Source organism: Mirounga angustirostris, unplaced genomic scaffold (assembly GCF_029215605.1).
Source record: "Mirounga angustirostris isolate CCGP_5_RB_7025 unplaced genomic scaffold, mMirAng1.0.hap1 SCAF_10, whole genome shotgun sequence".
Lineage (NCBI taxonomy): Eukaryota > Metazoa > Chordata > Mammalia > Carnivora > Phocidae > Mirounga > Mirounga angustirostris.
In genome coordinates this window covers 108,839,178-108,866,603 of record NW_026991718.1, presented here as the reverse complement: position 1 = coordinate 108,866,603, position 27,426 = coordinate 108,839,178, and the positions used below count along the sequence as shown (strand labels likewise).

The 27,426-nt window shown below is 57.7% G+C and overlaps 2 protein-coding genes and 1 long non-coding RNA gene across 16 annotated transcripts in view; 1 reads left to right on the top strand and 2 right to left on the bottom strand.

Moving 5' to 3' along the window:
• Nucleotides 1-463: 463 nt before the first annotated feature.
• On the bottom strand, nucleotides 464-7,330 carry GFRA4 (GDNF family receptor alpha 4). Its single transcript, XM_064573538.1, has 7 exons — nucleotides 7,288-7,330; nucleotides 6,958-6,983; nucleotides 5,100-5,623; nucleotides 4,841-4,950; nucleotides 4,612-4,746; nucleotides 3,817-3,908; nucleotides 464-3,643 (listed from the first exon to the last, which is right to left on the bottom strand). The coding sequence occupies exons 1-7, from the start codon at nucleotides 7,328-7,330 to the stop codon at nucleotides 3,563-3,565; spliced, it is 1,011 nt and encodes a 336-aa protein (XP_064429608.1). The 3' UTR covers nucleotides 464-3,562.
• Nucleotides 7,331-8,682: 1,352 nt separating this feature from the next.
• Nucleotides 8,683-25,150, bottom strand: ADAM33 (ADAM metallopeptidase domain 33). Of its 14 annotated transcripts, none has more exons than XM_064572878.1 (23): nucleotides 25,012-25,071; nucleotides 22,888-22,967; nucleotides 22,185-22,323; nucleotides 20,828-21,011; nucleotides 20,481-20,557; nucleotides 18,386-18,462; nucleotides 18,111-18,300; nucleotides 17,543-17,665; nucleotides 17,390-17,461; nucleotides 17,042-17,208; nucleotides 16,867-16,951; nucleotides 16,595-16,737; nucleotides 15,904-16,081; nucleotides 15,680-15,769; nucleotides 15,276-15,471; nucleotides 15,051-15,159; nucleotides 14,760-14,958; nucleotides 14,588-14,665; nucleotides 14,396-14,504; nucleotides 14,170-14,317; nucleotides 13,022-13,113; nucleotides 12,764-12,838; nucleotides 8,683-12,509 (listed from the first exon to the last, which is right to left on the bottom strand). In XM_064572878.1, exons 6-22 carry the CDS (start codon nucleotides 18,388-18,390, stop codon nucleotides 12,819-12,821), a joined length of 2,004 nt encoding a protein of 667 aa, XP_064428948.1. In that variant the 5' UTR covers nucleotides 18,391-18,462; nucleotides 20,481-20,557; nucleotides 20,828-21,011; nucleotides 22,185-22,323; nucleotides 22,888-22,967; nucleotides 25,012-25,071; the 3' UTR covers nucleotides 8,683-12,509; nucleotides 12,764-12,818. The 14 variants fall into 14 exon arrangements, with proteins under 14 accessions (XP_064428948.1, XP_064428947.1, XP_045741428.1 ...); XM_064572877.1 differs by lacking the exon at nucleotides 20,828-21,011 and adding an exon at nucleotides 18,664-18,742; XM_045885472.3 differs by lacking the exons at nucleotides 20,828-21,011; nucleotides 22,185-22,323 and adding an exon at nucleotides 18,664-18,742 and having other exon boundaries at nucleotides 25,012-25,144.
• Nucleotides 25,151-25,242: 92 nt separating this feature from the next.
• LOC135361793 (uncharacterized) overlaps nucleotides 25,243-27,426 on the top strand; it is a 14,813-nt gene continuing 12,629 nt past the window's right edge. The window contains exon 1 of the long non-coding RNA XR_010405796.1: nucleotides 25,243-25,381. This is a non-coding gene — a long non-coding RNA (uncharacterized LOC135361793). The remainder of the gene's footprint in view (nucleotides 25,382-27,426) is intronic.

The window sequence follows — 27,426 nt, the reverse complement described above, 5'->3', positions numbered from 1 at the left end:
GTGGCCTCTGTAAGCCACGGCGCCCGGTCCCCTCCTCTTGGCTTCTGTCTTCAGAGCTGCCCGGGGCCACGCCCCAAATGGCCCCAAGCCTCCCACATGGGACCGTTCCCTCGGGGGAAGAACAGAGAGCCAGAAAGCAGGAGCCCTGAGACCTTTCGTTTTCCCGCTGCTCCCAATAAGGGGTGCCTGGGTGGCTCAGTCGGTTAAGCGTCTGCCTTCGGCTCAGGTCATGATCCCAGGGTCCTGGGATCGAGCCCCACGTCGGGAAGCCTGTTTCTCCCTCGCCTGTTTCTCCCTCTCCCACTCCCTCTGCTTGTGTTCCCTCTCTCACTGTGTCTCTCTCTCTCTGTCAAATAAATAAATAAAATCTTAAAAAAAAAAAGGAAGCCTCCTTTCCGCGGCACACTGACGTTAAAGCGGCTCTATTCGGTTCAAGCCCGCGCCTGAGTTAGAGAGAAGTACAGAGGGGAGACAGCCACAGGGCCACTGTTTTCAACTAAGTGCTGCTCTTTTTTTCATCTTTGCAATCTCTTGAAAGGTATATGCCTATATTTTACTCTAATTATCGGAGTAAAAAAAAAAATGAAGTGATGGGGGCGCCTGGCTGGCTCAGTCGGTAGAGCACACGACTCTTGATCTTGGGGTTGTGAGTTCGAGCCCCATGTGGGGTGTAGAGATTAAACAAACAAACAAACAAACAAACAAACTTTTAAAAAATGAAGTGCTAGAGTTTAACACACCGGCACGTGTGGCCCGTCATGCAGAAGACCCGTAATCCTTCATCTGGGCCACCACCCCATCATGGTGAACAGCTTTCACCCCGCTGCCGCAGCTCCCAGCCCACATAAACGGTCTCTCCCCAGCCCACACACAGGTGCCCGTTCCCATGCAGGTGAAGAGAGTCGAGAACATTCCTTCTTCGTGAAGTGAGAAGAGGCTGGACTCGGAGCTTCCCTCTGCCCAGCAACCCCCCACTTCTCTTCCTCTGGAGAACTGTCCTTCCCATTCCATGTGATCTTTTTGGGCCGACTGGAAGAGGCTTATGACGCTGGGCCTACTGGGGTCCTGCCTGACTCAGTCCATGGATGATGGGAAAGAGACGTGTCTTTCTCTGCTGAGGTTCCTAAAAGGAGAGACCGCAGCTGTGCAGCTGTGGACGGCTCTTGCCCACCCTGCGGTGAGAGAGCCTGCCTGGCCACAGAGGAGGCCATGCACAGACCAACGGGGCCACCAGCACTCAAACCCCCGGACGCAGCCGTGCCTGAAGCCGGACTGCTCAGCTGCCTACCCCCGCACGTCTGCTTTGTGTTTGGTTCCGATGAGATTACTGGCTGGAGTGGCCAGGCTGGTTGGTAGTTGCTGCATGTGGTGTCTGTGGGTTTGTTCTGAGTGCTAAATACAGAGTCTCAGAGCCAATGGCTCTTTTTCTGGTCAGGACAGCCCCAGGCCTGGGCTTTGGTGTGATCTGCACTGAACCCTTGTGTCTAAGGTCAGGTTCTCCAGAAACCAAGCCCAAGACAGGGATTCTCAGGATGCTTTAGGAGAGTGAGTGCCCTCCGGGGAACCTCTGAGTGAGGGAGGCAGGAGCCGGCAGGGGAAGGTGCTAGGCTGTGGTCTCAGCCGGGATCTAGCTTCAGCTCCATCCCACAGGGAGTTCTGGAGCATGCATGGCGCACAGAATTGCCACTCGGCCGCATGGCTGCAGGCTACCTCAGGGAGCAAAGGGTATCTTTACAGGCATTTCTTCTAGAGCGGGGGAAGCTGGGAGGGGGGTTAGCACCCAACGTCCCCAGCAGCTTGGTCCAGAGAAGTCTCTGAGCAAGGCGCCAACAACGTGCCCTTCCATCGCTTTCGTGGCCCCTGACAAGCCTCAACCCGCTTTGAGAAGCAGCGGCCTGGAGACTCTGTAACCCTTCCCTCATCAGGGTCTCCAAGCTCTTGAGAAAGAAGGAAGCGGGCAGAAGACTTCGTACTCGGCCGCCACTGCTCTGCCTTCTCCTCCCGAACACCTTCGCAGACCTGCACATGAACACAACGCCCCCGGCACGCGCGGGTCCACACCGGCCACACACAAGTGCTTGTGAAAACAGGACACATTTCCCTAGACTCCAGGAAAGAATTCGACTCTCCCCATGGACAGAAGCAGGCAGAATATGTGGAAATAAAACAACAACAACAACAAAATGACCATCACTCTAAAGTGTCTGTCAGGGCTGGGCTCTGTGCACACTGAGGAGGGGGTCTCCTAAGTGATCCCGGGGCTCCCTGGCCCCCCAGAAGTGGCAGTGAGACAATCAGAGACTATGTTTGGCTGCAAATGACAGATGTCTGTGGAGAAACAGGCTTAAACAAACTAAAGGTATTATTTTTCTCATATAATGAAGAGTCTAGAGGGAGGCAGATGGAGGCTGGGACAGTGGGTCCACAATGTCACGTGGCTCCATTTTCAAAATGGCACCCATGTCCCCAGACATGGCCACCAAGTTCTGGGCAAGAAGAAGGGAGAGGAGGCTAAAGGCTGAAGGGTCCAGTCAACAAGTCTTCTCCTGTTTCAAGAACTCTCCTGGAAGCCTCACCTGTGACTTCCACTTATGACCAGGACTGTGCCCCATAACCACCTCCTGGCTGCAAGGGAGGCTGGGAAGCATAGTTTTTGAATCTGAGTACTAGCAAAGAAGACAAAGCAACAGAAATCTCTGCCACCAGGATCTAACAGTTGATTCAGTTTGGCCTCGCAGGTGAGCAGAGGTAGCCCAGGTTGGTTCTGAGACCATCTGAGGTCACACAGGACAGCAGAAGCATACCCCCCTGTGGCTGACCTGGTCTCCAGGCTCCCAGGACAGATCACATGAAAGCAAGGCCAGTCTCAGTGCATGTGGGTTTATTGAGCTAGGAACGCCATTCGTAGTGCTAGGTTAACCCATAGGAAAGATGGTCATGTGACCAGTGCAACACAGGGGACTGGATCCTCACTCCAGGTGGTGCCCACCAAGCAGCGGATCATGGTTGGGAAGAACCTTACCAACATTAGTCAGTGGGGCCTAGGTGGCTATCATGACCGGCGGTACCTCCCTGGGAGGGTGCCATGAAAGCCTGCAGCGTCCAAAACAGTTTTACCTGAAGTCTATTCAGATGTACTCCTTAGGGCATGTTCTATTTGGGGAAGCTGGTAAAAGCTCTTAAAATTCTGGGAATTTGGATGGTTTCTGACTTCTAGGTGATCTGGGGCCCCAGCGAGCCTCAGCTACACAGGTGACCCCGTCCCATCCCTACCCTGTGGGAGAACCCAACTGTTCAAAGGTCAGTGGAGAGAGGGACCTACAACCAAGAAACCCACTGAAAGGGAAACTATGGGCTTTGCATCAGGCCCTCAACCCACATCCCTCACTCGAGGGGACAGGCACACAGAGTGTCCAGACCTAAAAAGGGCAGCAGGGCAAGAGCACTGGGACCAGCTTGGGAGGCAAGCCAGCCCATTTTCAGTGGGGCAGTAGGGTGCAGATGGGGCCCTGTACCCCAGGCAGGATGGGACAGTGGTGTTGTCCAAGGTCAGCTGTCCTAGTCAGAGCAGGGGCTGCAGAGCCAGGACAGGGAGCATGGAGAGCAGGGAGCTCCCAACCAGGAGCCCATCTGCGGAGGACACCTTGGGGGTGGGAGCAGAATGTGGACTTGAGGCAGAAGCTGGGCTCTGCTCTCTGCCTCCACCACCTCCATCCCAGGCCACTCATGCCTTCATCGAGGCCCACCTGGAATGGAAGTGTGTGGAAGGAGCCAGTGCAAGGGGCTGCCAGCTCACCATCCCCTCCTTACACCTACTTGCAGGAGGCTGTGCTCAGGGTCCTGGTGGACATCTGGCCGGTCCTGCAGGATTGGAGGCCACCCAGCATCGAAGGCCTGTATGGCACCATCTAAGGAGGAAGGGGTCCAGGGTGGGCTAGGCTGGGAAACCCCAGCACAAGGCCCAGCTCCTCGGGGACAAACAGAGACCTCTGGCATCCTGCGGCGGGGCAGGAGGATAGGACATCTGCAAGGACTGGCTTCTGGAATGGAAGGTGCATGACAAGGAATAACAAAATAGGGACATCTGTGCCACTAGTCCCTTACAAACTGTCACCCTCACAGGGAAGGGTGCCGATTAGCAGCCCCATACTACAGATGGGCACAAAAAAGCTTCGAGGAGTTGACTAACTCTGGGCTGCTAAGTGGCAGAATGGACTTCACAGGCCACCCAGTTTATTCAGACCCAAAAGGCAAGATCATCAATGGGGACGTTGGGAGTGCCCTGGGGGTGGGAGCACCTCAGAAGTGGCGATCTAGAATTTCGCCTAGTTGCATTCCAGGAACTCGGAAACTTGTGTTGACTGCCCCCCACCCGCCCGCCCGCCCGCCCGCAGGGTCACCAGCCTAGACATCGCGAAGATCCTACTTTGATCTGTGACCTGGTCTCCGGAGAGAACTGGGCGCGGATGTCTCGAGGGGCAGGTCGACAGCAGAGGGGGTGTGCACCCGCGTGGCTGCCGCAAACAACCTGTTTCCTCACCGCTAAAATAAGGTGCCGCCAGCCTGAACCTGGGAAGGGGCGGTCAGCGCCGCCCCGCCCGGGCCCCTCACCCAAGCAGCGGTTCCTGGTGAAGAGTCCCCGGAAGGCTTCGCACTCCTCACGCCGGTTTCCGCTGGCTCCGCAGTCGCACCACGGCGCCACGCGCGCGCTCGCGTTGTCCACATAGTTGGGAGTGACCGCGGTGCCTGCGGGGACGCCGACGGCTGGGTAATCGGCCCACCCAGGCGGAGGCAGCCCCGGGAGAGCCCCAGCCCGCGCCCGGATCCCGGCAGTGCGTACCCACGAGGCCCGCGTAGGCGCGCAGGCAGCGGGGGCCCTGATCCTGCAGGCAGCCGTCGGGGGCGCTGGCGGCGGGCGCGCAGGAGGCCTGGAAGGCCAGGAGGCGGGGCCTGCGCGGCGCGACCGGAGGGCGGTGAGCGGGAGGCCCCGCCCGGCCCCGCCCAGTCCCCGCCCCGCGGCTCCCACGGCGGTGCGCACCTGCGACCCAGCCCCGCCCCGCCTCCGCCCCATCCCACGTAGCCCCCCTCGCCCCCCGCACCGGCAGATCCGGCTGTGCTCGCAGGCGTCTAAGGGTGCGAGGCAGGAGGGCGGCGCCGGGCCGGGCCCCGCGAAGGCGCAGGCGGGCACGAAGGTCTGGCGCCGGCGCTCGGCGCACGCGGCGTTGACGCACGGGCAGAAGAGCAGCGCGTGGGTGAGCGCGGGCGGCCCGCGGGCGAAGAAGCGGCGCAGGGCGCGGCGGCAGCGGGCGCGGGGGCAGCCCCCGGACGCGGCCCGACCCAGGCACTGAGCCACGTATTCGGTGCGCAGCCGTTGGCACCGCGCGTCCGCCGTGCACGCCTCGGCCGCGTCCAAGCATCGGTTCCGTGCGGCCGAGCTGGGTGACCCTGGTGGAGGGGCGGGCAGCTGCAGTTCTCCGCGAGCCCCACCAGTGCGCTTCGCCCTCCGAAGATGCGGGGCGCGCGGAGCCCGCGGAGCGCAGAGTGTGGCTCGAAGGCGTGACCGACTGGCGCTCACCGGCCCTCTGTCGCGCGGATGGGCGGCCGCCGGCTCTGGGGAGTCCTGCTACGCGTCACGGGTGGAAGGGGCGCACCAAGACTCGGCCCGGCCTCCCCCAGACGCTGAAGCTCATCCTCCCCAGGCACCACTCCTTCCGCAGAACGACCAGACCCATTCAAAGAGGGGGTCCGCGGGGCTCCTGCCACTCTCACAGGCCCCACCTGACGCGGGAAGCAGAGCAAGGCTTCTGGGGACTTGGCTAATGGACATTTATCAGAAACGGCGTTGAGGACACGCTGGGACACCTGAGCTTTCTTCCTTTCTTCTCCTCCCTTCCCCAAAGACACCCTTTGAGTGAATCTATTGGTTTCTGGGTCTCCCTCCTTCCAGACCTTTTCGTGCGCCTCCTTCTGCCCCTTACCGCGGGCGTCTTGCCCTTCCAGTCCCTTCTGATGCTCCGTTCTCGTGCATCTCCCGTGCTGCCCCATCTGGACTCTGGCTTCCCCTGACCCCTCCGCTCTCCTCCAGCCAGGCAAAAGAGGGATTCCCTGAAGGCGCTCTGGGCACTGGAGGGCCCATTTAGACCTGGCTGTCAGGGTGTGGACTCCAGAGAAGTCCCTCCCGTCAGGCCACAGGGCTCTGTCCTGAGCCACAAGGCCCAAGAGTCCATGATAGGCAGCACTCTGCTGGGATCTGGCAGCCCCCTCCTAGGACCTGGGTCACCAAAACCAGGCTACCCCCGCCCCTCTCGGGGCTCTCAGCCCCTGGGAACACCACAGTCTTGGGGAAGTTTTCCAGCCTGGCCCCACATCCTTCTCACTGGGTGTGTGGAGGGAGGCGGCTCCTGCCTCAGGTCTGGGAGCAGGGTCCCCATCTGGCCCTGGCCCCCTCTTTCAGGATCCACGGATAGGATGGTGGGAGCCACGGTGATTCTCTCGCTGTGGCTACAGGCAGGATGAATAGATACCAAGGGCTTAGGATGAGTAAGTATGTGGGGAGGGTAGACAGGAGAGGGGGGAGCCCTCCCTTCCTGTGTCCTCCCCTCCCCTCCCCTTCCCTCCAGGACCCCAGGAGCAGACAAACTCTGCCCTCTGTCGCAGCCAAGCCCCTCACGTGCCCGGGCTTCAGCCACACAGCAGTAGCACTTAGTGTCGCCTGAGGTCTTGGTCCCACCTCTGCTCCTTTGCTTACGGGTGTCCCTCTGCCAGGAGTACCCTTGCCTCATCTTTACCCTCCAAACAGCACGTCTCAGCTCCAGTATCTCGTGTGCCTTACACCTTTGTCAGATTCCATTCTCCCCACCCCGCTCCACCCAGTAAAGTGACACCCCCCCCCGCATTCCACGATGCCCCAGCTGGGGAAGGGGAAGCCAAGCTGTTGGAACAGCAGATGCGTGGCACCAGGGAACGAGTGTGAAGCTCCAAGACTGAAGATGGAGAGGAGGGGCTGAGGGAAGGGTAAGAGAGGTGGGAGAGGGGACCCAATAGGAAAAAGGAAGTTTCTGGGACTGGGGTACAAAGACGGGACTTCGGGGTGGGGAGTGGCGGGCTACACGGCACGCTGCAGGGCTGCCCCGGGTGCCGGCACACCCCATATACAGGTCTCATGCCTGTGCCCCTTATTGTGGTTCTGGTTTTTTCCAGATCATCCTCTTGCCCCCTCTCTCTGTCCCTGAAGATCGGACAAAGAGGCCAGTGTTGAGGGGTCTCGGGGAGGAGGTGGCCACTCACCCAGCAACAGCAGCAGCATTGCGGGCGCCAAGCAGAGGCCCATGCCGGGCAGCAAACGGGAGGATGACTGAAAGCAGAGTCCCAGCGGGACAGGTGTCCCCTTCCCAGCAGCGCCCGAGCCTTTGGCAGGGGGAACCCCGAGTGCCGGTGCCGACGCGAACACTCCCATGGGGCGGAGCCGTTGTAGCGGGAATGACGCCCCGCCCCACTGAGTCCCCACCCCAGGCTCTGCCTTCAGGTAGGTCCAGGAGCCATGGAACCCAGCACCCGCGTGTGCCTAGGTGGAAACACACACACACACACACACACACACCCCAAGGAGACCTTGTCTCCCATGCCAGACACGGAACCCAGCACCCGCATGTGCCTAGGTGGACACACACACACACACACACACACCCAAGGAGACCACGGAACCCAGCACCCGCGTGTGCCTAGGTGGAAACACACACACACACACACACACACACACACACACCCCAAGGAGACCTTGTCTCCCATGCCAGACACGGAACCCAGCACCCGCATGTGCCTAGGTGGACACACACACACACACACACACACACACACCCAAGGAGACCACGGAACCCAGCACCCGCGTGTGCCTAGGTGGACACACACACACACACACACACACACACACACCCAAGGAGACCTTGTCTCCCATGCCAGACTGTTAACTTTATGAAACATCATTGTTCTTTCCCTTCTTTTATAATTCTAACTTTTTATTATTAACTAATCTTAGACTTGAAGAAAAGTTGCTAACAAAAATGTTAGTGTTCCCCTTATATATATCCTTCTCAGGATGGCTTTGGCTATTCGGGATCTTTTGTGGTTCCATACAAATTTTAGGATGATCTTTTCTATTTCTGTGAAAAATAACATTGGAATTTTGATACGGATTGCACTGAATCCATAAATGGCTTTGGGTAGGATGGACCCTTTAACAATGTTAATTCTTCCCGTTCATAAGCACGGAATATCTTGCCATTTATTTGTTTCTTCTTCAATTTCTGTCATCAGAGTCTTGTAGTTTTAAGTGCACAGGTCTCTCACCTCCCTGGTTAAATTTATTCCTTAGTATTTTTTATGCTATTGCAAATGGGATCGTTTTATTTCTCTTAAAGATAATTTGTCAGTGAATAGAAGCCCACCTGATTTCTGTATGTTGATTTTGTATGTTGTAACTACCAAATTTGGGGATTAGTTCTAATCATTTTTGGTGGAGTTTTTCGGGTTTTCTATATATAAAATCGTGTCATTTGAGCGCCTGGCTGGCTCATGTGGAGCATGTGGCTCTTGATCTCGCAGTTGTAAGTTCAAGCCCCACATTGGATGTAGACATTGCTTAAAAATAAAATCTTTTAAAAAATAAAATGAAATCATGTCATCTGCAAACAAAGATAAATTTATTTCCCCTGTCTGATTTGAAGGTCCTTTATTCCTTTTTTCCCTAAGTGCTCTGACTCACACTTCCAGCAGTGCTTCATGGGAGTGGTTGGAGTGGGCATCCTTATCTTGTTCCTGATCTTAGAGGGAAAGCTTTCAACTTTTCACCAGTGAGTATGATGTCAGCTGTGGGTTTGTAATTATCTGGCCTTTGTTATGTTGAGGTTTATTCCTCCTATAGCCAGTTTTTTGGAGTTTTTAATCATGAAAGGATGTGGTATTTTGTCAAGCGCTTGTCCTACATCTATTAAGATGATCATATGATTTTTATCTTTCTATTAATGTGGTGTATCACATATGCTGATTTGCATATGTCAAACCACCCTCGTATCTCAGCAGTAAATCCCGCTTGATCATGGTGTATGATCCTTTTATTTTTTTTTTTTAAGATTTTATTTATTTGAGAGAGAGAGAATGAGAGGGGGGAGGGTCAGAGGGAGAAGCAGACTCCCTGCCGAGCAGGGAGCCCGATGCGGGACTCGATGCGGGACTCGATGCGGGACTCGATGCGGGACTCGATGCGGGACTCGATCCAGGGACTCCAGGATCATGACCTGAGCTGAAGGCAGTGACTTAACCAACTGAGCCACCCAGGCGCCCGGGGTTTGATCCTTTTAATGTGCTATTGAATTCACTTTGCTAATATTTGGTTGAGAATTTTTGCATCTGTATTCATCAGGATACTGGTTTGTAGTGTCCTTGTATTGTATTGTATTTCTTTTTATTTCCTTATCTGGCTTTGGTATCAGGGCAATGCTGGTTTCCTAAAGTGAGTTTGGGAGTGTTCCCTCCTCTTTGAATTTTTTGGAAGAGTTTGAAAAGGACCGGCATTAATTCTTCCTTAAATGTTTAGTAGAATTCATTAGTGAAATCATCTGGTCCTGGGCTTCTAACTTCTTAACGTGGACCTTTATCCCACTGACTTTAAGCTCTCTTTGAAAAAAAAAAAAAAATACTGTGGTCATAAATTTTCCTCAAAGTACTGCTTTCATGGCATACCCAATTTTTGATCATTCGATTTTTATCATGCAATGTTTTTCTCTTTATCATGCAATTTTAAGTATTAAAGACATGTAATATAAGTGGGAGTCCCATAGGATCCAGACACCCCCCCCAAGGGTGAGAGTGTGGGGAGCTGTATTAATCACGTTCTTTATTTTCTGTATTTTATGATGGTTTGACATCTTGGTTTGGTGGGGGTGGGAGGGGAGGGAGCTTGCTGACTAGGGGAGAGACTGCCTCTAACCCTAAGTCCTAGAGTTCATGAAAATTTGCCTATGAATATGTCTTTCACATGCAGAGCAATCAATCCTGAGTCCATACCCCCAACCACCTCCTTTTTCCTAACCTTTACCAAGCCTGCATTTGCCCTGCCCTAAGTCACCACAGGGCCATTACCAGACCATTAGAGACCACCCCTATACCGCACAGCTGGCCAGTCCTGAGGCGTTTATCTTGCCCTTCCTTGCCTTTCCTGCACAAACCTTAGTATAGGCTCTCCCCTCACTCCTGCTTCTGCCTCCCCTCTGAACCTCATGCTTCCCCATGTGGCCCTGCATGGCCTGACATGACCCCTTCTCTTGGGAATTGTAAGTAATAATAACTCCTTTCAGTGGCCTTAACCCCTCCATTGTCAGTACTCAGGTCATCGTTATCAATCAAAATCTCACGGGTACAATTAAGACAGAAGGCAGCTTGGGGTCCCGGGGTGGTGCAGTTGGTTGAATGTCCGGACTCTTGGTTTCAGCTCAGGTCATGTTCTCAGGGTCCTGAGATAGAGCCCCGCATCTGGCTCTAAGCTCAGTGGGGAGTCTGCTTGAGAGTCCCTCTCCCTCTCCCACTGCCCCTCCCCCTGCTCACTTGCTCTCTCAAATAAATAAATCTTAAAAAAAAAAAAAAAAAAAAAAGACAAGGCAGCTTCAGAAAACTGTCTCATTCAACCTCTGGGGCTGATGGAATAGGAGCCAGCCCGAGCCCGGGGCTGCCTCTTCTCTGCTGCCCATGGCAGAGATGCTTGTTTGTAAAAATTCCCCCAAGTCTTCATGCGCTCTGAAACATGATTCTGCTGCTCTTCCCATCAAGAGGTAGAGTTTCTCTCCCAATCCCTGGAATTTGGGCTGGCCCTGTGACTTGCTTGTGCCAATAGAGTGTTATGGAAGTAAAATGTGCCAGTCGTAGAATCTTCTAGAAGCTTTGCAAGCTTCCACTTACTTTCTGGCAGGATTGGGACTGGGGTGAGACAGGATCACTATTAAAATATTTCCTTCTGCCTCAGGTTCCAATGTGGCTTGGCATCACACTGTCACTGATCTGGTCTTCAGTTAAAATCCTGATATTTTGTTCATAATTGATTTTTTTTTGCACTGATTTTGATCTTTTAAAATATTGCATTAAAATATTACTTATCTTGATTGCCTTTCTTTTGTGCTCAAGGTAAGTGCATCACCTGCCTTACCCTAATACTGCTCTGCTCTCTCAAGTCCTCCCCAGCTGTCATGTGAGCAAGCCTGAGCTAGTCTGTTGGAAAATGGGTGCATAGCCCATTTGTCCACATCACTCTAGCCAACAGCCAGCCAACCCCAGAAGCAGAACTGCCCAACTGACCAGCAGCTGATTGCAATCATAAGAGGCCAACTGAACCACCTGCTGAGTTAAACCTAATTTGCCAATTCACAGAATTAGTTGTTTTAAGCTACTATGTTTTGGGGGTAGTTTTGTTATACAGCAACAGCTGACTGATACAGAAGGTCACCCAACAATTCTTTCATGAAGCACGGGGAGAGAATAAGTGGCTTCTCAGAATCTCCAAGGGAGGCAAAAGAGGTGGGGCAAAGGGGTCATTCCAGCTAGGTAACACCATCCCAGATACATTTGGGGCCCTGGCTGCCATCTGAGGCTTCACCTACCAGCTACCACCCCTTGGGACCCTCAGGGAGCCCCATGGGGTTGGATCTATATACAGAAAAGACTCACAGAGGCTCAAAGGCAGCATGTCTTTCTTCTGACTTCTACTTTGGTGTCCGTTTTAAAACAGCTCCCACTGTCCCCTCCCAGGGAATGGAAGAGAGGCTGAGTAGTGTCCAAAGTCGGGAGGGAGTGACAGCAGTCCCCACACTCCTCCAAAACCTCAAGTGGAGGACCAAGAACCGGGGTGAGGCTGAGGAAGCGTCTGAGGGACAAGATAAGGCAGGAAAAGGGAGGGAGGAGGGTCCCAAGGATTTTGTTTGGGTGTTTTTGTTTGTTTGTTTGTTTTTGCTGGGGCCAGGCTCCAGGGAAGTGGACTCTGTCTGAAATGTAGAGCCCCCAGAGCTGGCTTCTGGCCCGGCAGCTGCTGGCCTCTACAGAGCTGGGTCTGGGTAAAATACATGGAGCAGAGACACCCAGGCTCCCTGGACAGAGGCCTCTCCTGATGCCCATCATGACCCAGCCTCCCCTGGTGACAGGAGGTCAGTGACTACATGAACATTGCTCCTTGGACTGATAGATTCTTGGGCTGGAGTATGTACCTTACCAGGATTCCCTAGTCTTAAGGAATGCGGACAGTATTGGGCACCTTCTGATAAGGCTCTGGGGTCCTGGAGTCAGTGGGGCAAGCTCAGCTCAGGGAAGAAACTTGCAGGCTGCCAAAGTGCATGAGGTCTGACTCTCTGGCTCTTCCCTGGGAGACCAAGTCCCCGGAGGGGCTGTCAGAGGTCGACCGTCTGTAAGTATCCTCATCTCGGGAGCTCCCTCTCACCAGAGACAGGATCTTGCCTTCTGGGCTTGACCTGCTGAAAACGAAGAGGAGGGATCACCCCTGAGGGCCAGGACCCCCTTTCCTCCCTCAGTGAAGACCAGTGACCCAGGAAGAGACACAACTTCTCTCTCTCCCACCCTGGGGGCTTCCAGCATCTGGTCTCCGTGACAACAGCTTTTCCACAAGATCAAATCTCATTTGCATAATAACCCAAGCTCAGAAACCTCAGAGGGGCCGGCAGATGAGGGGCAACAGAGGTGGGTGGATGAGGTGGGGGGCCCCACCTACCTTGGGGTTGCAGGCAGCACAACAGGGCAGAGGCTTCTCAAGGTGGTTCCTGGGCTCAGGCAGAGTCCTCAAGGTCTGCAGCAATGGGTGGAGGACATATATTGTGACCACAGTCAGGAGTCCCTGGGGCAAGGTGGGCTCAGGGGCCTCAAGGTGACTGGGTGTTATGTGGAAAGGAGGGGGGCCCATCTGGAAGGAGGTAGAAGGCAAGAGCCCATCCTTCACTTCCCTCCCCATCTCCTCCTGTGCCTCACTCACCCAGGGACCGGGGCTCTCCAATGGCTGCTGGGCCCAACTCCATGGGGTGAACACTGCTGGGGGGGCGGTCCCTGTTTGGGGCATCTTTGGGCCTGAGCAGTGCGATAAGACGGCAGGAGGTTGGCACAGTGGTCCTGAGCAGGCATGCCCGATCTGAGTTCTGCCTTGAATGAGTCTCTACCCTTCTGGTCCACATCCCTGCCTCCAGTTCCCTTCCTGCTCCCTCTTGGGAGAGGCCCCTGGGTTCCAGGCTCCAGGTCTGACTCCTGCCCTCCTGGGGCCATGGGCACTTCTCTCTAGCCCTGACATTTCTCTCAAGCTCTGCCATCACCCCAGCATCCTGGCATCCCTCCAGATATTGGCATCACTCAGGTTGCCCCCCACCCCGCCCGGCCTCCAGGACTCCTGATGCGGACACACCAAACTCTGAGCACCTTGCTCCTCCCCCATAGACCTGCAATTACTGCTCATTGTGTCAAAGCCCTCTCAGAACCTGGGACCTGGCTGGTGCCCTGCCCCTGTCTGGGCTGCCCTCTGCCCCCATCTCTAGCCCAAGCCCTGCCCTTTCCCGCAGCTTGTTCGGAGTACTCCCAAGGCCAGGCTGTGTCAGATGTGCCATAGGGGGCCTCCCTTGACCAGCACCGGGTGATCAACCATGCTCAGGTACTATGTGACCTCCTCCCAGGTCACGGAGAACTGGGTGAAGGGCAGGCCCTTGGCACAAGGGCAGCCAGCCCCAAAGCTAAGCAGCGGTATGGAGTGAAAGGATGTGCTGGGCCCAGCATCTGCGGACTTGAAAGGTGTACAGGAGACATTTAGGCAGAGGAAGTGGGAAAAGGCATGTGAGGCTAGAAAAGTCTTGAAGGGCACAGTGGAGCAAGAACCGAAGGATGAGTTGGTAGAATAAAGGCAGTCTAGGGTGAGGCAGCCCCCTGGTGGGAGAGACAGAAGAGGGGGTCAAGAGGGTCTGAACCTCAGTAACTGGGAGGGGTTGAGGGCCCCCAGGGATCCACACACACCCATTGTGGCCTCCTGCTCAGGGCTCCTTTCCACCGCCTCCGGCCACCTCTGTGCAGCCGGGGACAAGGTCTGAGGACCCCACCCCAGCTCCCCCAGGCAAGAACCACGGGAGTGGGCTCAGAGCCTACCCATGGCATGCGGCGTCCCTCCTCGAGCCCCAGAGGCATTGCTGGAGACGGGACCCCGGCTGCCGGCAGCAGCACCAGGCCAGGCCAGCCCCGGGGAGCAGAGGCAGCAGAAAGCTAAGGATCAGTGCCAGCAGGAAGGCCTTGTGGTCTGGGGACAACAGGGCAAGGCTGAGTCCTTAGCAGGTGCACCATCCCAGCCTTCCCCACTTGTCCCCCATGGACACACTTTCAGGCTGCATAGGGCCACTGTCCACACTGCCACCAAACCCTGGCTTGTCGCAGGAGGGCGGAGCCCAGCCCGGAGCGCAGTGGCAGTTTTGGTTACTGTTGCAAACCTACAGAGGAGAAGACAGAAGGAGGATCCCATGGGATCAGGAACCCCAAGCCCACCTGCCCCCATCAACTTTCTGACACTCACCCCATGGCCATGGCAGGCTGCCAGGCATTGCTCCAGCTCCCAGAAGGTAGTGTTTTGGCAACGCCTGTCCTGGCACACCTATGGGCAGGGTGTGCACCGGGCAGTCGGGGGGAGTGATGCTCCCCGCGCAGGATTCAAGCATTAGGGAGGGGCGGGGGGGTACAGGGCTCACCATGCTAGGTCCACACTGGGTACCTGGCTCTACCAGGCCCAAGTCGAGCACGTCCAGCTGGACACCGGGCAGCACGAAGACTCCCCTGCAGGTCACCTGATGGCTGCCTAGTCCAACGGTGGAGTCCACGGGCTCCGTGTGCGCCGGGCGTGGGCGCTGCTCCCCGCCCAGGCACTGCAGCTTCCCGCACTGCGCATCCCTGGGGAGGAAAGTGCAGGGTGATCAAACAGCGAGATGTGTCCTTGCCCCAACGCACTACGCAGCTTCCTCGCCCTCCCCTCCGCTCCTCACCTCTGCGCACAAGGCACGAAGCCACCCTTGCGGTCCTCGCCGCAGTTCCCGTGGGCGTCTCCCGCGGAGTTCACCGTCTGGAAACAGGCGTCCGGGGCTGGGCTGGAGCCTGAGGACGCATGGGCGAGACCGCGCTGGCTTCAGGGCCCCCGCCCCCTCCCGTCTTCCCTGGAGTGGAAAAGAGCGCAGGCCCGAGGATGGGCCGGGGTGCTCGGGTAGTCTCACCAGGCCCCCAGAGCTGTTGGCATTGCTGCTCCAGTGTAGGACACGCGCCATCCCAGCAGTAGCCCCGGCCGCTGGCGCAGGGCGAGCCGTCCAGTAGGTAAAGGTCCGGGGGGCAGTAAGGGGAGGCGCCCGTGCAGAACTCTGGGAGGTCACAGTCGCCCACAGCTCGGCGGCACGGCACGCCAGCCGGCTTCAGCTACGCAGGTGACCGGGTGGAGGGAGGGTGGCCGAGGCACAGAGGGACAATAGACAGGGAGAGATCCACGCCGTAAGCGCGGCTCAGAGGCTGGAGGGCAGAGCAGAGCCCGCACCCGCAGGGGGACCCGAGCGTGCCAGTCAGCCAAGACCACCAGGCCGGCTCGCAAGCGCCCCCTAACCCTCACCCGAGCCTCCCACGCCCTCACCAGGCAGCGCGCGCAGCAGTCGCCGTGGGTGCACTGGGCCCCCGCGCGCAGCGAGCAGTTGTGGGCGAGGCAGCAGGCGTCCGGGCACTCCTGGAGCCAAAAAGGGGATGTGGGACCAGGTGAGGACGCCGCGCCCCGGACCTCGGGGGAGGGGGGCGGGCGGGGCGCCAGCCTCGGGCCCCCACCCCCACCCGCACCCCGGGGTCCGGGAGCGCGGACCTGACCTGGCTGGCGCCGCAGTCACACTCCTCGCCGTCCTCCACGAGGCCGTTCCCGCAGCGCGCGCGGGGCACCAGGAGCCTGGGGTCGGGCGCGTTGGAAAGGCACGCACCGCCCCCCTTGCGGAAGAAGGCGCGCAGCTGGCGCCGGCTGCAGGCGCTGAATACGCGCGGGAACGGGGGCCTACGGGCAGGGGAGGGCGTCGGGCGTGAGGGCACCGCCACCCTCAGCCCCCAGCTCGTCTCCGATCCCCTCCCACCACTACCCGCTGTACTTGGCCGCACAGCCCCTGGCTGCGCGCACAGCGCCTAAGCGACCGGCGGCCCGGGTCCTCCAGAGGCAGAGCCCGAAGAGGGCAAGTAACCTGCACAAAGTCACACTGCGAGCCCGAGGCGGGGACCAGGCAGCCCAGGACTCGAGGTCGAATCGCGACCTAGCGCCGTTCCTCCCGGGGTTAGAGAATCCTCGCTAGAATGTTCTGAAAATAACCTTCATACTTTTGAGAATCTGCTTTTTCTGCGTTTCCTCCTTTTAAGCGTCATGAAGAACTCTCGGGGCGGTGCTGTGGTCATATCCCCATTTTACGGGAGAGGAAATCGAGGGATAACCATTTCTTCCCAAGAAAGGCAGCTGGGGAAGGCCCCCTGGTCCAGCGGAGCCTCCCCCCGCAGCCCCTACCGACCGCGGCGTCCGTACCCGGTGGCCGCGGCCATGACGCAGCCGCCTTGCCCGGCCGCCGCCTCCACGCAGCAGCCGTCGGGGTCGTGGCTGAGGCCAAGGCTGTGACCTATCTCGTGGGCCATAGTGGCGGCTGCGCCAATGGGGAGCTCTGAGTGGTCCTGAGAGGGAGCGGGGACGGTCAGGGCGGGCTGCGGGGCCGCCTCCTCCCCCCCACCCTCCCCTTCCTCCTCCCCCCCACCCTCCCCTTCCTCTGCTGCCCCCTTCCTATCCCCAGGGGTGGAGCTCACGGTGCTCACGCCTCCCGAGCTCTCGGCGCGACACATGCCCTCGATGGGCGCCAGGCCCACGGTGGTGCCCTGGAAGGCGCGACCCCTGAAGGCGGAACGCATGCATGGTGAGCCGGCCGGGCCAGGATTCTGGGCGGCCGGGCCGGGGCCCCGCGTGGGCATCAGAGGCACCCACGTGAGCAGCTGCGCGGAGTCGTGCGGCCGTCGTGCCCACAGCCCCCGGCGCCAGTGCAGGAAGGCCCAGAGCGTGGCATTCGCGTCCGGCGTGACGCGGCTCTGGTCCTGCTCCGTCCACACCTCCAGGCCAGTCAGTGCCACCTGAATGTCCAGAGTCCTGAGAATCTGCGGACGGGACGGGGGTGAGGACAGGACGTGCCACAGTGCCCGTGCTCCTCCGTGGGGGCGCCCTCTCTTCTCTGCTCGGGTCCCGGGCCTCATCTCCAAGCCAGCCACACCTCCCCTAGGACTTGCCAGCCCATATGACAGTCACCCCCTTTAGGGGTGTCTTTCCACCAACCCCAACCTGGTTCACATAGTTGGCCACCTCCAGGAGACGCTGTTTGGTGTGGTTCAAGTTCCGGTGCTGGGTCAAGAACTGGAAAGGCAGACATAAGAGGGTGTGACAGGCTGAACTGGCCCCATCCCACCCCGGCAGCCCCCAGGGCCTCTGGCTCACCAGCGTGTGGTCAGCCACTATGTACAGCTCCAGGAACTTCGGGCTCCTGCGGACCTCCCTCCTCTCCTGGGGAGAGGCAACGGTGACCCTCAGCAGCAGGCTGCTGGGCTTGAGTCCTGACCACTAACCCCAATTCCCAGGAAGCAGAAAGTTAACTCTAAAAAATTGCTAGGGGGTGGGCCTGGGTGGCTCAGTCGTTAAGCGTCTGCCTTCAGCTCAGGTCATGATCCCGGGTTCCTGGGATCTAGCCCCACATCGGGCTCCCTGCTCGGCGGGAAGCCTGCTTCTCCCTCTCCCACTCCTCCTGCTTATTCCCTCTCTTGCTGTCTCTCTCTCTCTCTCTCTGTCAATTAAATAAATAAATAAAATCTTTAAAAAATAATAAAATATTTTTAAAAAATAAAAAAAAACAAAAATAAATAAAAATTGCTAGAACTTGTTTCTTCAGCCTCCAAATAAAAATATCAGGATCGGAGGCCCTGAACTGGGGCTGTGTATTCCTATGTCTTGTGATTTGGAGGGTTATGGATACTGCATTCCCATTCCCCCTCCTATCTGTGCCCCTGACCTTGATCTGAGTGGCACGAGAAAGGTTGGCCATGTCCCCTTTGCTCCTGGCATCCCTGTGGCCGCAGGTCCCTTTCCAGCCGAGCAGCTGCCCAATTTGGAACATCTTGTGAGTGATGAAGTCCTCAGAGTCTCCAGCTCGTAGAGGATGCACATAATAACTAGCATTCCTGTCCAGTGTGATCAGGCCCCTAGGGCGCGGAGGAGTGCAGAGGAGGGTGTGAGGGGACTCTTGCCCCAGCCCCAGGCCCAGCTCCCTCCCACGGAACTCCTCACCTCATCCCAGAGCAGGTGCTGAAGACTACCCAGGAGTCAGGGAAGCCCCTCACACGCCCATGGTAGTGGCAGTGGTCCTGGAGAGCAAGAGACCCAGCCCCAAAGCTCAGCCAGGGCTGAACTGGGAGGGGCAAGAGAGAGAGGGCATGGTGGGGGGCTGGCTCCAGCCTCTCCTTAAGAACAGGAGGAGAATGGGGAAGGAATGGTGGAGAGGTCCTCAGGGAGTGCACCCCCCAGTACCCCTTACCCTGTCCTCAGAGCCCACGGGAGTATCTCACCGTGTGGTTGGGAACCAGCACCACTGGCTGCCCATCTGGGCTATAGTGGGTTTCTGTGTATCCTGGGGCCAGCAGCCTGCTGGGAGGGGGTGTTGTAAGAGTCAGCTAATTCAGCCTGGCCTCTTCCAGGATGCCCTCCAGCCTTCCCCCCTGAATGCTAATTGAGCAGCTCTGTGAAGCGAGGCATAGGGCTAGCACTGAGGAAACATCCACATGTGTCTTAGGGAACAGACAGGAGCCACTATGTGTTGCTCAGGTCAGAAAACCCTGGGCTAGAGGCAGAAAGGTGGAGGGCAGGAAGGAGCCTTGGCGGTGGCTGAGGTGTGGGAAGTAGGAGTGTAGGAAGCACCAGGGAGGAGCAGGAATGGGGAAAGAGTCTGGGGTTCCTGTGGGACCTGTGGCAGGCAGCTGGGTCCACAGGTCTGGGGAGGGGCAGGAGGGAGGATTCAAGAGACACTGATGAGGAGGTGGGACCTGGAGCCAAGGAAGTGCAGTGGCCTCCCTAGGTGGCCCTACCTGCTGCTCAGCCTTGTTGGGCATCTGGTCAACCTTCTCTCATCCTCTTTCCTGTCCCCAAGATCCTTCAGACCTTCTCTGGCCCCTAGACCCCACAAATCTCCCCACCCATCCTTCAGTGATGTTCACCCCATGCTTCCAGAGAAAAGAGAATCTCCACCTGCTCACAGCTGCTCCTGCCTGCCCACCTGAGCAGGAATCCCCATCCCCACCTTCTTCAGACCCCACTCCAGTAACGATTCCACCTTCTTTCTCCATCTCTCCAGGGCCCTTCCCACCAAGGTGAATCAATCATGAGTCCATTTCTCTTCTGTAAAGAAAATCCTCAACCCCCATCTCGCCTTGACCTCTTTACTGCCAGACCAACCCAAAGACCTGTGATGCCTGCTTCTCCACCTCCTAGTCTTTCCTCCACCTTCTCTAGCTTGGCTCCCCCAATACACACAACACACTCAACCCGAGGAGTAGGCGATGTGGTCACCCCCTTTCATGTGTGGGGACGTTGAGCCTCAGAGGAACTGTGGTTAAATGTGGTGGAACTAGAATGTGTTCCTGGTCCATCTGGCTCCATGGGGGAGAAGTCAACGTGTGTAGAGTGCTTGGAACAATGCCTCTGAGGAAGCAAGCACTCAATGAATGATAGCTATTGGTAATTCCATCTGGATGGTTTCCAGACCCCACGCTCCATCTTGGACACCCACCCCACCCAGCCCATCTCTGCCTGCTCATTCACCAGCTCAGAATCTTTGGCTTTGCCCCATCCTGGACACTCAGCCTTAAAATGGCCTCTGTGATCTGGTCCTACTGGGACTTCCCAATTTCATTTCACGCTGCTCCCCTCCCTGCTGATGGAGACCTTCCAGGCAAGCCAGACAAATTGCCTCCCCCTGAATGTGTCTGGACTTGGTAGCCACAGCACCTTTTTCCCTGCTATCCCTCAGCCCAGAGCACCTACCCATTCTTGGAATCCATCTTGGATTCTCTTTTGACTAAGCACATCCTTTGAGCACCCACAGGGTGATGCTCACTCATTTCTGGCAGGAAGCTAACAAGGTGCTCCTGGGGCTGGAACGAGGAGTGAGCCCCACAGCAGGGCTCACCCAGCCTCAGCAGCCTACTTCAGCCTTGAGGGAGCCGGTCATAGGCTGGCATGACTCTTCTAGTCACCTGTACCTCTGTTTCTGGGGCCCTTGCCCCATCCAGCCTCTCTCATGTGTTCCCCTCAGTGCCCCCCACACCAACCCCCCCTGGAGAGGGGGGCTGTTCTTGGCTGCTAGCCTCCTCCCCAGCCTGGTACTCACTGGTTCTTCTCCAGCTCCAGCAGGAGCTCCTGCCCTTCAGCCTTCAAGGCCACCAATCCTGTGTCTAGCTTCGAGACCTGGGCAAGAAGGAGAGCAGGGCTGAGGGATGGGCTCAGGGCTGGGATGGGGAGCTGGCTGGTGAGGGAGAGCGCAGGAGGCAGGGGGCAGTAGCCTCCCCCACTTGCCACAGCAGGTGTGGGTGTGGGTGGGGGTGAGAACACGCAGGCATATATGTTCCCAAACTCGGGATGCTTTTGGCTCTAACAACAGGCATTTGACCCAGCCTGCTAGGTGAACACCACATCCTCCGGAGAGATGAGACAAGGGGTCCCAGAAAGGTATCCTGCCTTACACAAGGTGACTGGGCCCTTCCTCTGGCCCTCCCTCCTGTTTCACAGCCAGAAGCCAGAAGCCTTCCTCTAAGTGGGGAGGACAGTGGCGTCCTGAAGACATTGGGTGGAGGAGCGTCGGGTAGTCAGGCTCAGGCGTCCTTACAGCCTCTTGTTTCTGTATCTTCCTGCTCCCCACTCCCTGTAGAATTCAGACTTTACTCCCTCTGCCTCCAATTCCGACAGACCGAAAATTTCCCTGGCCTCCTGAAGGCCTGCCCACACCTGCTTCACTGAGCCCGTGAAGCAAACATTAACCCCCCCCCCATTCCAGGCCAAGAGGAAAACATCCTGGGCCAGCCTCTCCTTCCCCATAGCCTCTTTGCCTCTCCCAGCCTCTCTTTCCCCATAGGCTCTTTGCCTCCCCCACCCTGCGGGATTACTCCATCTGCCCCTCCTTGTCCACTCTGCCTGGCTGGGGGCCCAGAGTTGGAGCCGGCCCCGGAGCTGGAGCCTCGTGGAGAGCTGCTGTGTCTTCAGAATGCTGGCCCCACCCTTGCTAGCCCTGCCCTTTTATCCCACCATGCACTGGGCTGGGCCCCAGGCCAAGGGGCTCAGATTATTTGGGGGGCCTTTTCTCTGCAGGTGGGAGCAGACAACTCCCCCACCCCAGCCAAGAGACCTCCCCAAGGCCCCAGGCATGAGCTCACATGGCCGGAATGCCACTTACTTTATTGGAGAAAGGTCTGCACCAAGCACAGACAGCAGCCCCAGATGGAAAGCCTCCTCCTACCTCAACCCCTGCCCGGGCTCCCCTCTCTCTGTCCTTCTGCAGCCCCTCCTGTCCTTGCTTCCTGCCCTCTTGGTGACCCAGCTATTCACCTAGCACCCCATCCCTAACCTGAAATGTGGGTATTTCCTGCCACTTGGACAGGACTCCCTGCCTCAACTCTGTCTACTGTCCTCATCTTGGCAGGCTTCCTGGAGGCAGGGGAAAGGAATGCCTTCTGGGATGCCCTTCTTCATCACAGCCCAGGCTGGACCGGGAGGGAGGACCACAGTCAGTGTGACTCCAGCATGTCCCTAGCCTCCCCTCTGCCAGTGATGTCTAGGACAACCAACTCAAAGCTTGGGCCCGCTTGAATGGGGGCCCCTGGGGGTCTGGGGGACCCAGTGAAGGTCCTAGGTTAAAGCCTGCTGGGCCTATGGGGCCCCCCTAGACTTCATGACACTGTCGTCCTGCCTTCCTCTTTGCTGGCTTAGAGAGTAGGTTGTCCTCTCTTGCCTGAAAATTCAGGATGAAGAGGGCTCTCTAGACCTGGTGGCGGGAGGGGGGAGGGGGAGACACTGGTCAATGGTTACAAGTCTTTCAGACCTTAGTGGGCCTCAGGCTTCTGGGCTTCTGGTCTCAGGCTGTGTGACCTTGGGCACTTTCTCCAACCTCTCTGGGCTTCAGTCTGCCCCTCTGTGAAATGGGGATACCAAGGCCACTGGCCTCCTGGTTTGTAGCACAGCTGTGTGACACATACAGATGGGGACACGGTTATTCTGGAAGTGTGTGATGGGTGGGTGTTGGCAGGAAGCTGGGGCAGAGCATCCTGGAGAAGCAAAATCAGGTGCATTTGGGGGGCACTCGGAGAGTGACCAGTGCCCCCTGGCCAGAAGTGGATTCTGCATGAGCCAGGGAGGCTGAAGTTTTCCTGGAGGGAACAGCAATGTGTCCACAGGGTAACATATTCTAGTAAACTGGGCAAAAGGAAGATATTTGGGGGTTTTCTTAAAGAGGTCCCTGAAAAGTTTCAGGCCCCACAGATTCTGGCCCCACCTCTGCCTGGTGGGGTGGGGGTGGCCTGAATAATTCTGGGAGGGAGGGAGGAGGGGGAGGTGGGGGAGGAGGCCTGAAAATGACTTCCATGTGTGAAGGCTCATGTGAGCCAGATATCTCCCCACCCCCACCTGCCAACCCTCCTGGAAGGGGCCCGAAAGGCCCCCAGCCAAACTGCCACGCTGAATGAGGAGGGGCAAAGGGGCCGGGAGACCCTGGGCTCCTGCAGAGGGAAGGATGAGCTGGCACTGACCGGCTCCTCCAGGGTGACCGTGCGTCGGGCTTGTGCATCCGGGACCCAGTGCAGGGTGACTGGTTCTCCAGGGTTGTTTCCTGGAGGGAGGACAGAGTAAAAGATGAGGGGGAACATAGGGGGGTGGGGACGACCAAGGGATGAGGTTACAGGACATCAGCTGGTTGGAATAGGAGACTCTATCTTCAACATTCAAAGGTATAGCCTGGAGAAGGGTGGCCACCCCTGGAGCATCCTTGGAACCAGGGAGGTGGCAGAAGAGAGACAGAGGAGCTCAGCTGGGGAAGTGGGAGCCCCGCTGACCTGGGGGAGGCTTGGGGGTCAGAGGTCACAAGGAAGAGACCAAGGCCCCCAGTGCAGAAGGGAAAGGAAAGGGGACGCAGCCTTGGGTATTTTTAGACTGGGCAGCAGATGCCTTTGGGGTGAGAGATCTGTGAAGAGAGGATGCCTGTGTCTCCGCCATCTGAGAAAAACAACAGCCAGATATCTGGGGAGACCCACCTTGCCCCGAGCTCCCCTTGGGGGCTTCATGCTGGAAGCGGGACTTCCGGGGACTCTAGCTCAGAAGCCCCTTCCCTGGATCTTCAAGGTGGGGAGGCCTGGGGAACAGAGCCTGAGTGCTCCCGGGCCAGGCGTGCTTAAGGGGGCTCTGGAGGAATACCAGAGCCAAGCATTACTCAGAAGGCTCTGGAATGCTCCCCTGGAATGCTCCCTGCCCCCCACCCCACACTGGGTCCCAGAGGCTCTTGCCACACCCGCCCTGCAGGAGCCAGGCCCCAGGCAGCCCAGAGCCTGTAGGCAGCCCTCCCTGTCCTCTGACACAATCCCTGGGGAAGTGAGCCCAGCTCCCAGAACCGACAGCCTCACCCAGCACCCAGCCAGCCCTGACCCCACGCTGAGATGGTTGACTGCGGAAGTGTTCCAGCTCTGGCCAGTCCACCCCAACTCCTTTCTCTTCCTCCATCCTCTCCCCGAGACCCGGTCGTCAAAGACCCAGAATAGCAGCACCTCTAGGAGTCCCCTTCCCCCAGGAAGCCCTCCCTGCTTGGATGAGCCAGTTGCTACGGTGGGGGAGGGAACTGAGTGAATCTGGGAGTGGGGGGGCAACCAGCCCAGAGAGGACTTAACTGGGTGTGGAGAACTACCTCTTGCTGGCCCTAGGCTTCCCAGGTAGAGAGGGGAGGGTGGGCCTGTGCGCAGGTGTGCGAGCGGGTTGGGGGTTCTCTTCATGGCACCCCTGAGGAGGGAGGGGGGCAGAGATGGGGCCGTGATGATGAGGTTCAGGGAGCCAATGCGGTGTTGGGGAGCACAAAGCCCCTCTCCACTCCTCCCAGGGGTTATCTCACCTTCTCCTGACCCCAGGTTGAGGAGGAGGGAGCAGCCGTCCCCAAAGGCATGAGGGCTCTCATCCCACCCCCTCAGGGCCCCAGAACAGAACAGGACCCTATCCCTATTGGATACTGGCGCGGACAGTGCTCCCAAACCCAGTGCCCCCAGGCTGACCAGCCCAGCAGGGCCATTCCTGCCTCCTCCCCAGTGTCCGGTGTCCTCCCAGTCCCTCCACAGGCCACTTCCCATACAGGGTACAGGACTGGCCAGTCCTCCTACGCACTGGGGGTGTGGAGGTTAATTCCCAGGGCCCCTTCTGTCTGAAGCACCCTTCTCTATCTCACCAAACAAGGCAACAATATCAACAAAACACACACACACACACACACACATAGCCCCAAGGCCCTGCGCTACTGGGGATGAGCACGAGGCTGCAGGAGGGGGAGGGCACAGCAGGGACTCCTGGGACCCCGTGGGCTGCGCCTCAGGGATGGAGGTGCAGGGACGTGCACATCGGTGCATGGGGTCTAGGGGTGGTCAAGGCCGAGAGTCCTGGCAGAGGGTTTTGGGAACTGGGGCGGCTGCTCAGAGGGGATCGCCCCCCGCTCCCCCCCGCCCCCCGTTTTTTCATTGCCACTGTGGCAGCTGCGCAGAGTGTGTCGGTCTGGGCCCCAAGGCCAGCCCCAGGACAGCTGAGAGTCCCTGCGCAGGTCCTGCGGAGACCCTCCCTGCCCTCCCAGCCACCGCGGTGGCGGACAGCGACATCCCCTGCGCCGCGGGGCACGTCCCACTCACCTTGAAACGCCTCGGCCCCCCACACCGGCCAAGGCAGCCGCAGGAGCAGCAGCAGCAGGCACGCCCGCGACCCTCGAGCTCTCGGGGCCCCCCGGCCCATCGCTGGGAGCGCCCCGGCCCGCCACACGGCGGCTGCGGGCGGCCGGGCCCCGGCTCCGCCCCGGCTGGATCCGCGCCGACGCACGCCCCGGGCAGCCGGCCCGCAGCCTCCCGCCGCTCCCGCGCCACCCCGCACGGGGCCCCCCCAAGCCCTGCCGCCCGACCCCGCGCGCCCTCGGGGAGGGGGAGCCGGAGCGGCCGTCTAAGCGCAGGAGCAGGGCCGGCGGAATCCGTGCGGCCCCTCGGGGCTCCGCCAGCGCCCAGCCGCCGGGTAGGTCCCCGCGCCCTCTCCCCGCGGGGGCGGAGCAGGGCTGGAGAGGGGAGGGGGGGGCCCCTCGGCAGGGCCTGTGAGGGCCCCTGGGGGTGCGTGGGGGAGAGACCAGGGCGGGGGCCGCCTGCTGCGCCTCGGGTCTGCGCAGGGAGCGCCCCCCGCCGCCGCCGCCGTCCCCTGGGCGGACCTCTGTCCCCGCCTGCTCCCCAAGCCTGCCCAGAGGGGGCCCTGGTCCGAACCCGGCGGAAGTGGGCCTAGGAGAAGGGGGGCGGGCGCCCGCGAGGAGCAGGTGCGGCCCGGAGCTCGCCGGGGGCCGCCGTGCGGTGGCCGCCAGCCCCTGTGGGGGCGGGGGCAGCCCTAGTCCCTGGTGGTGGCCAGAGGGAACAATTGCACAAAGCCACGGACTCCCAGACGTGGGGGATCCTTTCTGCTTTCTGCTTTGGCAACATCTGTTTCTTTTTTAAAAGGTTTGTGTACTGAGTAAATTCGGAGAGCGAGTACACGGTGTTCTGATAGTGAGAGATGTTAACTTTTTTTGAAGATTTTATTTGTTAGTTTGTTTGTTTGGGGGGGGATTCAGAGGAGGAGGGAGAGGGAAAGGAAATCTCAAGCGGACTCCCGGCTGAGCGGGGAGCCTAGGCTCAATCTCACTAGCAGACATCATGACCTGACTTGAAACCAAGAGTCAGTCGTTCAACGGACTGAGCCACCCAGGTGCCCCACAAGGGATGTTAGCTTTTAAGCAAATCTATTTGTTTTTGAGAACAAATGCGGAGGTTCCCTTAGGAAGAGTTCCAGCAGCGAGGGAAACCTCGCTGTTTGTTCTGATTCAAACATCAAAAGTCTAAGATGTTAAGAGATCATCCCTCCCTTTTCTGTCCCTCTCAACCCACATCCCCCAACCAACGCTAAACCACTATCCTTAGCTTCTTGTGTAGGTTTTCGATTATTTTATGCACACCCAAGACAATACAGACCTATTTTTTTCTCTGATTAACATTTCTCTGCACTTTTTCCCCCACTTACGACACTTTGGAGATCCTTCATATCAGTGCATTTAGAGTGGTCTTATGGTTATTACTATTATCCTATTATTACTACTTCAGGTTTTTAAGTTAACTTTATTAAGATATAATTTACATACAATAAAGTGCACCTGGGGGTGCTTGGGTGGCTACTCGGGGGTCCTGGGATCCAGCCCTGGGTCGGGCTCCCTCCTCAGTGGAGAGCCTGCTTCTCCCTCTCCCTCTGCCCCTCCTCCCTGCTCGTACTATCTCAAATAAATAAATAAAATCTTTAAAAATAAAGGGCACCTGTTCTAAGTATCCAGTTAGATGAATTTGATAAATTCATACACCTTTGTAATCACCACCATAATCCAGATACAAAGTTCTGTAACCAAACCAGGTAGGAGAGTTTGTCCACCCTATGGGCAGCAGGCCAATAAAACTGACACTGAGCTTTTGCAGTGAAAAAAGATAAGCTATTTACTGGTATGGCACCACCCAGGAAAATGGGAAACTAAGGCTCGAAAGTCCCAAACTCCCCAATGGCTTGCAAGTGAAGGTTTCTAAGGGCAAAATTTGGGGTAGGGCTGTCCTGAGAAGGTGGGTGTCATTGACTGGAGGCCCAGGAGGTCATGTTAGCAGGTGCCCTGGTGCCATTTCGTCCAGTCCCCTGGGAGGTCTTTTTCATCTCAAGAGACTTGGAATCTGAAAAGTATATTTGTTCTTTATGGTAGAGGTTTCATTAGGTACATCCGGTAATAATATCCTTAGGGTAGTGCTGATTAACTACTTGTAAGCTAGCGGGGTTGCATTCCTGGAGGTTCCTTGGCTGGTCCAGTCCAGCCATGCCTGGAGGCAATAAGACCTCTAGTGTTCACTCTTTCACCTGCACTGACAAGGTGGATGCTGGCTTCAATTTCCATCGCCCCCAAAAAGTTCCCCTGTGCCCCTCCCCAGTTACTCTCTCCCACTCCCAGCCCCCCAGGCAACCTTTGATCTGCTTTGTGTCTATACGTTAAGTTTTGCCTATTCCAGAAC